This window comes from Cygnus olor, chromosome Z, assembly GCF_009769625.2.
Source record: "Cygnus olor isolate bCygOlo1 chromosome Z, bCygOlo1.pri.v2, whole genome shotgun sequence".
NCBI lineage: Eukaryota > Metazoa > Chordata > Aves > Anseriformes > Anatidae > Cygnus > Cygnus olor.
The window spans coordinates 48,805,020-48,815,161 of NC_049198.1; the positions used below are offsets into that span (position 1 = coordinate 48,805,020).

At 58.9% G+C, this 10,142-nt stretch overlaps 2 protein-coding genes across 2 annotated transcripts; both read left to right on the forward strand.

Annotated features, from left to right (window-relative positions):
• Nucleotides 1–743: 743 nt before the first annotated feature.
• Nucleotides 744–2,457, forward strand: LOC121061833. The gene is made up of 2 exons (XM_040541240.1): nucleotides 744–1,269; nucleotides 1,395–2,457. Exons 1-2 carry the CDS (start codon nucleotides 1,046–1,048, stop codon nucleotides 2,455–2,457), a joined length of 1,287 nt encoding a protein of 428 aa, XP_040397174.1. The 5' UTR covers nucleotides 744–1,045.
• A 5,728-nt stretch (nucleotides 2,458–8,185) lies between these two features.
• On the forward strand, nucleotides 8,186–9,899 carry LOC121061834. Its single transcript, XM_040541241.1, has 2 exons — nucleotides 8,186–8,711; nucleotides 8,837–9,899. The coding sequence occupies exons 1-2, from the start codon at nucleotides 8,488–8,490 to the stop codon at nucleotides 9,897–9,899; spliced, it is 1,287 nt and encodes a 428-aa protein (XP_040397175.1). The 5' UTR covers nucleotides 8,186–8,487.
• Nucleotides 9,900–10,142: the final 243 nt, after the last annotated feature.

The window sequence follows — 10,142 nt, forward strand, 5'->3', positions numbered from 1 at the left end:
TTGACTTGGCTGCAATGAGCTCATTTGGAAACCCCGTCTCCACTTCACGCTGGCGACGCTTTCCCTCCCTGGACTTCCGCGCGTGTCCCTTTGCAGGCTTGTGACCCTTGTGCTCTGGGCTGGCTCCACTCAGGTCTCGAAAACCCCCATGCTCAGGGGCGATGCCACCTTGCTAGAAAATCCACTCCTAAGCCTGACAGGACTTCTTGAGTGTTCTTCATAACCCTGAGAGGACTTCTCTGTTTTTCCCTATCACCAGCCTGGACTTCTCCAGGCCCAGATCTGCCTCCGCTCCTCCTGCCAGGTGCTGCTGGGAAGGTCTTGTCCCCGTTGCAGTCATCCCATTCCCACAGGCTCCACGCTGTGCCCCTAAGCCTACTCTGGTCCATGCTGAACCAGTCCCGGACCCACATCCCCCTCACGGGGCGAGTGCTCCAGCCCCACCGCATCAGTGCTCTCCCCTGAACTCCTCCAGCTTGTCGACGTCTCTCCCGCCCGGGACCCCAAAGAGGACACGATGCCCGGATGAGGCCTGATGGGTGCTAAGCAGAGGGGAACGCCCTGCTCCCTCCAGAGAGGGTCAAAATCAAGGAGATCCCTGAGGGCAAGCCAAGGGCTGCCATTAGCCTGCTGTGGGGAGAACCAGGGCAACCCGAGGGCTGGCCAGCTGTGCTGGAGTGTAGGAAGAGCGGTGTGAGGACTGTGTCGTGCAGCCTCAAAGGCGGGCACGAGGTTTTATGGAATGGACGCTCTTGCTTCATGGGCCTGGAGGTGTCTGCCATGGCCAGGGTGATCTGATGGTGCACTGGGAAGACACGGCCAAGGCTGCAGTGACCGGTGGATAACACCGATGCCGAGAAGAAGACAAACACTTTGTGGGTCAGAGTGGTAAGTGACGTTGTGCTAGACACAGACGCATGTGCTGGGGCCAGAGCGCTGCCAGAGCGAGCGCTGCGGGGCGGGACGGCCCATTGTGATGGCTCCGAGCGATGCACTGTGAGAGCCTGGAGCGACGGATTGTGACTGCGTGGCCCTCGCTGCTCATATGCGGGCGCAGAGTCCCACCGCGCCGGCTAGTGCCCGCACTCCAGCTGAGCGTTTACGCGAGGTCTGGAGTGAGGAGCAAGGTTGGCCTTGGTGCTGGTGTCGTGCTCTGGGAGTTGCTGCAGCAGCTCTCAGTGCCCTTCCCAGAGCCATCAGAGATCCTTCTGCGGCTCTGCCTCGTTCGGGCCGTCAGGAGACCCAGGAGGAGCGCTCGCAGCAGCAGAGGTGAGTGCTACGGAGACGTCTCTCCCTGGGCAGCTGGAAGGGTTTCCTCCTTGAGGGGCCTGCACAACTCTTCCAGCCGCCCCCGGCTCAGCCGATGACCATGGCCTCTTCTCTGCCTTTTGCAGCGTGACACCTGCTGCTGCAGCGCCGGTGAGAGGGAGCGGCTCGTCATCGCCAGTTCTCCCCAGCTCACCTCAGCAGGCGGAGAGCATGGCCACGGCGCTGGACACCCGCTGTCCCATCTGTCTGGACAGCTGGGTGAACCCCAGCTATGTGGTGCCATGCCTCCACTGCTTCTGCTTTAAATGCATCCAGCGGTGGGCTGAGAGCAAGCCCGAGTGCCCCCTCTGCAAGAGGAGGGTGAGCTCCATCGTGCACTCGGTGCGGGCGGACAACAGCTTCAAGGAGCTCGTCATCCCACCACCTGCGGAGGCACCGGTCACCGCCCAGCAGGCAGACGGAGCTCCTGCCCACCCAGCCTCCCGACCAGAGGCTGCAGGACCAGTGCCCACAGCCGCTGTGGGCGGCCTCCACCCCGTCGCCTGGGCGTCCCTGTTCCGGCTGTACCCTGCTGTGCTCCAGCCCCTGCTGCCCTGGCTGCGCCACGAGCTGGGGCAGCTCCTCGGGGATGACGGCAGGGCAGCCTCAGAAGTGCAGCGCAACGTCATCTCAGGCCTGCGCTTCTTTGGCCTGGACGAGGGGGCCCTCACCCTGCTCCTGAGGACCTCCCTGGGAAGGCAGACGGCCGGCTTCGTGCAGCGGCTCATTGTCACTGCCGTGCAGCGGTGCAGCGGGGAGGCCCGAAACATCCTGGGCCTGGGGGCCTCCCGTGCTGCCGGAGGACAGGAAGGCAGCCCTGCAGCACTCCCCAGCCACACTGCCACATCTCTGGGGACACCATCAGCTGGCCCCGAGAGCTCCGAGGGAACCAACGCAGAGGAGCTCCCTGGGACCTCAGATGCTGCCTTCCATGGGGGACCGAGCCGCCTTCCATCCGTCCCGGTTCCTGAGCCTAGAGATCAACAAGTGCCACCGGAGGAACCAGAGGAGGCTGTGGCTGGTCCCTCCACTGCCGGCCAGGGCAGGGACCAAAGACGCAGGGGGCCCCAGCGAGCTGCGAAGAGGAGGGCCCCCACTTCCCACGCCTCTGCCCCACCCGCAAAGAGGCCACCCCGCCGGCGACACTAGGACAGTGCCCCAGGAGCTGGCCAAGCTGGGGCTGGGCCAGCAGATGGGGCACACGCCAGCAACCGGGGGGAACAGGAAGGCTCACAGCAGTCTACGGCTTTTAGACAAAGCAAATAAAGCCATGAAAACTGCAGAAAATGTCTGAGTATTTGTAACAACACACTTGGTGTCTCTGTCCCTACCCTCGCTGCTTTCTCCCCCTTTTCCTCCTGATACTCCCGCCGCTTCCTCGTGTGTCCGCTGGACCCGAAGGCCGATGGGTTCAGACAGGTGGGAGAAGGGTACGTCGATGCGGCCCTTTGCAGGGCCAGCTGGGGTGTTGGTGCTGGCGTGTTTTTTCCCCACGTACAAGGCACTGTTGAGTTGCTTCCCCAAAAACACATGCTACCCATTTCCAGGCCTGCACGTCTGCAGCTACGCTGTGTCCGGCCAAGGCAGGAACCCCAAGAAGTTCAACGAGGTGAAGGGCAAAGTCCTGCACCTGAGCAGGAACGACCCCAGGAAGCAGCACTTGCTGGGAGCTCTCCAGCTGGGGATAAGTGCTTTGCTGGGAAGGATCTGGGGTCCTGCTGGACACCACCTTGGAACCATAGAATCTCAGAATGGTTTGGGTTGGAAGGGACCCTCACGACCATCCAGTCACACTGCCCCTCCCACCATGCCCCGCCATGGGCATGAACAGTTTCCACTACGTCAGGAGGCCCAAAGCTCCATCCAACCTGGTCTTGTCCGCTTCCAGGGAAGGGGAATCCACAGCTTCTCTGAGCAACCCATGGCAGTGCTTCACCACCCTCTGAGCAAAGAATTTCTTCCTCAAGTCTAATCTAAATCTACCCTCTTTCAGTTTAGAACCGTCACCCCTTCTCCTATCACTACCCTCCCTTGTAAAGAGTTTACCCCTCCAAAAAAATAAACAAATAATACCCTCTGTAACCAGCACTCGGCAGAGCAATACCGAGCGGGGAAGTGTATTGGGTTGACATGGCAAGGTCATGAAGGGGAGCGGCAGGGACAGCTTCTGTCAGAAGTGGGACACAGCTGGCTCCCCCAAAAGGGACCCGCTGATGGCCGAAGCTGAGCCAGCGTGCGATGCGTAGGGTGCAGCTCAAGTTGCACCAGGCTTGCCTGTTAGGAAGAATTTCTTCATGGAGAGGGTTCTCAAGCCTTGGAACGGGCTGCCCAGGGAAGTGGTGGAATCCTCATCCCTGGAGGTATTTAAGAGACAGGTGGTTGTGACCCTAAGGGACACAGTCTGGTGATGGGACTCTCTAGGTCAGGCTGATGGTTGGACCTGATGATCTTGCGGGTCTTTTCCAACCTGGAAGATTCTATGCTTCTACAACTGTGCGCGCAGGGAGGGCGAGCAAGGAGGGCACTCACCACTCTTTTCCAGCTGTGCCCCAGGAGCTGGTGAAGCTGAGGCTGAGATGGCAGGTGGGACACATGCCGTCAACCGGGGGGGGAGACCGGAAGGCTCACAGCAGTCCAAGGCTTTTAGACAAAGCAAATAAAGCCAAGAAATCTGTAGAAAATGTCTCAGTATTTGTAACAATACAGTTGGTGTCACTGTCTCTACCCTTGCTGTAAACGTTACTGCTGAGCATGGCAATTTACTGTATAGCAGAATCATGGAATATCCCCAGGTTGAGGGAACCCGCAAAGGTCATAAAATCATTAAGCTCGGAAAAGACCTCCAAGATCATCTGGTCCAACCATCACCCTACCACCGATATCACCCACTAAACCGTGCCCCTAACTTCCAGGTCCAGCCTTTCCTTAAACACACCCACATACAATGACTCCTCCACCTCCCTGGGCAACCCATCCCAACACCTAACTACTCTACAGGAGTAGAAATATCTCCTAATTTCCATCCTGAAACTCCCCTGGCCATTCCCTCTAGTCCTATTACTAGTTATCTGTGAGAAGAGGCTGACCCCCAGCTCCCCACACCTTCCTTTCGGGCAGCTATAGAGAGCAATGAGGTCTCCCCTGAGCCTCCTCTTCTCCAGATTAAACAACCCCAGTTCCCTCAGCCGCAGCTCATAGGACTTGTGTTCCAGACCCTTCACCAGCTTCGTAGCCCTACTCTGGACATGCTCCAGGGCCTCGATGTCTTTCTTGTACCTGAGAGGTCCAAAGCTGAACACAGTACTTGAAGTGATGCCTCACCAGAGCAGAGTACAGGGGGACGATCACCTACACTATAGGCTACACTATTCCTGATACAAGCCAGGATGCCGTTGGCCTTCTTGGCCACCTGGGCACACTGCCGGCTCATGTTCAGGTGAGCGTCGATCAACACCCCCAGATCCTTTTCCTCCGCACAGCTTTCCAGCCACTCTGTCCCAAGCCTGTAGTGTTGCATAGCCTTGTTGGCTGAAGTGCAGGACCTGGCGCTTAGCTGTGCCGAACCTCATCCCACTGGCCTCTGCCCATCCATCCAACCTGTCCAGGTCCCTCTGCAGGGCCTTCCTACCCCTCGGCAGATCGACGCTTTCCCCCAACTTGGTGTCATCTGCAAACTTACTGAGGGAGCACTCAATTCCCTCATCCAAATCATCAATAAAGATATTAAAGAGGATGGGCCCCAACACGGACCCCTGGGGAACACCACAGGTGACCAGTCTCCAGCTGGATCTCACTCCATTCACCACCACTCGCTGGGCCCAGACGTCAAGCCAGTTTTTAACCCAGCAAAGAGTGTACCTGTCCAAGCCATGGGCTGCCAGCTTCTCCACTAGAATACTGTGGGAAACCATATCAAAGGCTTTGCTGAAATCTAGGTAGACTATGTCAACAGCCTTTCCCTCATCCGCTAGGCAGGTCACCCGGTCATAAAAGGAGGTGAGTTTGTTCAGGCAGGACTTGACTTTCAGGATCCCATGCTGACTGGGCCTGATTCTCTGGTTGTTTTGCACATGCTGTGTGATTGTCTTCAAGATGACCTGTTCCATCACCTTTCCTAGCACCGAGGTCAGGCTGACAGGCCTGTAGTTCCCAGGTCCTCCTTACGACCCTTCTTAGAGATGGGCGTCACATTAGCAAGCCTCAAGTCATCTGGGACTTCTGCGGATGACCATGACTACTGAGAGACGCTGGAAAGCGGCTCAGCAACCACATCCACTGGCTCCCTCAGCACCCTCGGGTGGATCCCATCCGGCCCCATGGGCTTGTGACAGTCCGGGTGGAGCTGCAGGTCTCCAACTGTTCCCACCGGAACTGTGAGAGGTTTCTTCTGCTCCCCAACCCGGACTTCCATCTTGGGAGGCTGAGTACCCCAAGGATAAGTGGTCTGACTAGGAAAGACATACGGAAAGAAGGCATTAAGAGCCTCAGCCTTTTATCCTGACTATCCTCAGTAGTCATGTTCCTCCCTGAGACCAATAAAGGATGGAGATTCTCCTTGGCCCTCCTCATACTGTTAATATATCTGGAAAAACATTTTTTGTTACCATTTACCATAGTGGCCAGGTTGAGCTCACGTTTGACTGTAGCCTTTCTGATTTTCTCTCTGCATATGCTAGCAAATTCCTTGTACTCTCTCCAAGCGGCCTCTCCCTTCTTCCACTGGATATAGACTCTCTTTCTCCTGGAGGCTCAGCAAAAGTGCCCTGTTCAGCCACACCAGTCTTCTTCCGTGCCAGATCATCATAAGGATTGAGACGGGGCAGTGTAGAGAGGTGCTCTGCCATGGGACCCGTGGGCTGCAGGGGGACAGCCTGCTCCACCAGGGGCCTCTCCACAGGCCACAGGGGAACTGCTGCTGCGTGCCTGGAGCACCTGGAGCACCTCCCGCCCTCCTGCTGCACTGTCCTGGGGGATTGCAGTGCTGCTTCTCACTCCTCACTCTACCACTTGCTGTTGTGCAGTAGATTTGTTTTGTTTTGTTTTGTTTTGTTTGTTTGTTTGCTTGCTTTTTCCTTTTCTTAAATCTGCTCTCAGAAAGGCGCAAAAGACATCGCTTACTGGCTCGGTTCTGGGCAGCGGTGGGTCCCTTTGGATCTGGCTGCAACTGGCCCTAATCTAACATGGGGCAGCTGCTGGACTCTTCTTACAGAGGGCACCATGGCAGTCCTCCGCTACCAAAACCATGCCACGTAAACCCACTCGACCAACGACACCTTGACTTGCTAGGTGCCTGATAAACCTCAGGATACGGATGGCCATCCTGGCTGCCAAGGCACACTGCTGGCTCATGTTTGGCTCGCTGCTGACCAGAACTCCCGATCGTTTTCTGCAGGGCTGATCTCCAGCATCTCATCCCCCAGGCTGTACATATAGCCAGGTGCAGAATCGGGCACTTGTTCTTGTTAAACTTCAGATTGTTGGTGATTGCCCAGCTCTCCAACCTGTCTAGGTCTCTCTTCAGGGCCTCAGCACCCCCGATGGAGTCAACAGCTCCACCCAACTTGCTATCGTCTGTATTGGTATCCCAGTTTGGTATGGGATATCCCTCTTGCCAATTTGGGTCAGCTGTCCTCGCCCACTGCTCTTGCAGAGCCTCTTTGTCCTCCGCAGAGCACTGTGGGTCTTCTCTGCCTGCTCTTGCACAGCCTCTGCCACCATTTGTCCCTCGTGGGGCCTGAGCCTGAGCTCTCTGGGTGCATTTTGCTCCAGAGGAGAAGGAGCTGAGCCCTTTAACCTTGCAGGAGACCTTTTCCCTTTCTTGAGCACTGTGGGGCCTGGTGCTATTGACTCATCAGCTTCTTGGTGCTGAGTTGAGCACCTCTGAGTTGGGTGTCTTGCTCCTGCTGGACCTCCTTCCACTCACTCATGTCCCACCACTGCTGGTACCATGGCTTTTTATGTTGCTCTTTCCCTAAATCAAGCACCATGGCACCCGGCCCTCTGCTCCTACAGGGCTCGAAAGCCCTGCTCTGAGCTCCACAGAGAGGGGACGTGTGCTCTCCCAGGGGCTCTGGGCCCTGAGGAGAGAGAGCCCAACGGGGCTGGGCCTTCTGCATCTGCAGGGCCTCTGTGTCTTGACTTGGCTGCAATGAGCTCATTTGGAAACCCCGTCTCCACTTCACGCTGGCGACGCTTTCCCTCCCTGGACTTCCGCGCGTGTCCCTTTGCAGGCTTGTGACCCTTGTGCTCTGGGCTGGCTCCACTCAGGTCTCGAAAACCCCCATGCTCAGGGGCGATGCCACCTTGCTAGAAAATCCACTCCTAAGCCTGACAGGACTTCTTGAGTGTTCTTCATAACCCTGAGAGGACTTCTCTGTTTTTCCCTATCACCAGCCTGGACTTCTCCAGGCCCAGATCTGCCTCCGCTCCTCCTGCCAGGTGCTGCTGGGAAGGTCTTGTCCCCGTTGCAGTCATCCCATTCCCACAGGCTCCACGCTGTGCCCCTAAGCCTACTCTGGTCCATGCTGAACCAGTCCCGGACCCACATCCCCCTCACGGGGCGAGTGCTCCAGCCCCACCGCATCAGTGCTCTCCCCTGAACTCCTCCAGCTTGTCGACGTCTCTCCCGCCCGGGACCCCAAAGAGGACACGATGCCCGGATGAGGCCTGATGGGTGCTAAGCAGAGGGGAACGCCCTGCTCCCTCCAGAGAGGGTCAAAATCAAGGAGATCCCTGAGGGCAAGCCAAGGGCTGCCATTAGCCTGCTGTGGGGAGAACCAGGGCAACCCGAGGGCTGGCCAGCTGTGCTGGAGTGTAGGAAGAGCGGTGTGAGGACTGTGTCGTGCAGCCTCAAAGGCGGGCACGAGGTTTTATGGAATGGACGCTCTTGCTTCATGGGCCTGGAGGTGTCTGCCATGGCCAGGGTGATCTGATGGTGCACTGGGAAGACACGGCCAAGGCTGCAGTGACCGGTGGATAACACCGATGCCGAGAAGAAGACAAACACTTTGTGGGTCAGAGTGGTAAGTGACGTTGTGCTAGACACAGACGCATGTGCTGGGGCCAGAGCGCTGCCAGAGCGAGCGCTGCGGGGCGGGACGGCCCATTGTGATGGCTCCGAGCGATGCACTGTGAGAGCCTGGAGCGACGGATTGTGACTGCGTGGCCCTCGCTGCTCATATGCGGGCGCAGAGTCCCACCGCGCCGGCTAGTGCCCGCACTCCAGCTGAGCGTTTACGCGAGGTCTGGAGTGAGGAGCAAGGTTGGCCTTGGTGCTGGTGTCGTGCTCTGGGAGTTGCTGCAGCAGCTCTCAGTGCCCTTCCCAGAGCCATCAGAGATCCTTCTGCGGCTCTGCCTCGTTCGGGCCGTCAGGAGACCCAGGAGGAGCGCTCGCAGCAGCAGAGGTGAGTGCTACGGAGACGTCTCTCCCTGGGCAGCTGGAAGGGTTTCCTCCTTGAGGGGCCTGCACAACTCTTCCAGCCGCCCCCGGCTCAGCCGATGACCATGGCCTCTTCTCTGCCTTTTGCAGCGTGACACCTGCTGCTGCAGCGCCGGTGAGAGGGAGCGGCTCGTCATCGCCAGTTCTCCCCAGCTCACCTCAGCAGGCGGAGAGCATGGCCACGGCGCTGGACACCCGCTGTCCCATCTGTCTGGACAGCTGGGTGAACCCCAGCTATGTGGTGCCATGCCTCCACTGCTTCTGCTTTAAATGCATCCAGCGGTGGGCTGAGAGCAAGCCCGAGTGCCCCCTCTGCAAGAGGAGGGTGAGCTCCATCGTGCACTCGGTGCGGGCGGACAACAGCTTCAAGGAGCTCGTCATCCCACCACCTGCGGAGGCACCGGTCACCGCCCAGCAGGCAGACGGAGCTCCTGCCCACCCAGCCTCCCGACCAGAGGCTGCAGGACCAGTGCCCACAGCCGCTGTGGGCGGCCTCCACCCCGTCGCCTGGGCGTCCCTGTTCCGGCTGTACCCTGCTGTGCTCCAGCCCCTGCTGCCCTGGCTGCGCCACGAGCTGGGGCAGCTCCTCGGGGATGACGGCAGGGCAGCCTCAGAAGTGCAGCGCAACGTCATCTCAGGCCTGCGCTTCTTTGGCCTGGACGAGGGGGCCCTCACCCTGCTCCTGAGGACCTCCCTGGGAAGGCAGACGGCCGGCTTCGTGCAGCGGCTCATTGTCACTGCCGTGCAGCGGTGCAGCGGGGAGGCCCGAAACATCCTGGGCCTGGGGGCCTCCCGTGCTGCCGGAGGACAGGAAGGCAGCCCTGCAGCACTCCCCAGCCACACTGCCACATCTCTGGGGACACCATCAGCTGGCCCCGAGAGCTCCGAGGGAACCAACGCAGAGGAGCTCCCTGGGACCTCAGATGCTGCCTTCCATGGGGGACCGAGCCGCCTTCCATCCGTCCCGGTTCCTGAGCCTAGAGATCAACAAGTGCCACCGGAGGAACCAGAGGAGGCTGTGGCTGGTCCCTCCACTGCCGGCCAGGGCAGGGACCAAAGACGCAGGGGGCCCCAGCGAGCTGCGAAGAGGAGGGCCCCCACTTCCCACGCCTCTGCCCCACCCGCAAAGAGGCCACCCCGCCGGCGACACTAGGACAGTGCCCCAGGAGCTGGCCAAGCTGGGGCTGGGCCAGCAGATGGGGCACACGCCAGCAACCGGGGGGAACAGGAAGGCTCACAGCAGTCTACGGCTTTTAGACAAAGCAAATAAAGCCATGAAAACTGCAGAAAATGTCTGAGTATTTGTAACAACACACTTGGTGTCTCTGTCCCTACCCTCGCTGCTTTCTCCCCCTTTTCCTCCTGATACTCCCGCCGCTTCCTCGTGTGTCCGCTG

Coding starts and splice junctions, on each gene's coding strand:
- LOC121061834 (XM_040541241.1), top strand. CDS start 8,488: ATGCGGGCGCAGAGTCCCACCGCGCCGGCTAGTGCCCGCACTCCAGCT. Junction 8,712..8,836: donor GAGCGCTCGCAGCAGCAGAG/GTGAGTGCTACG, acceptor TGCCTTTTGCAG/CGTGACACCTGCTGCTGCAG.
- LOC121061833 (XM_040541240.1), top strand. CDS start 1,046: ATGCGGGCGCAGAGTCCCACCGCGCCGGCTAGTGCCCGCACTCCAGCT. Junction 1,270..1,394: donor GAGCGCTCGCAGCAGCAGAG/GTGAGTGCTACG, acceptor TGCCTTTTGCAG/CGTGACACCTGCTGCTGCAG.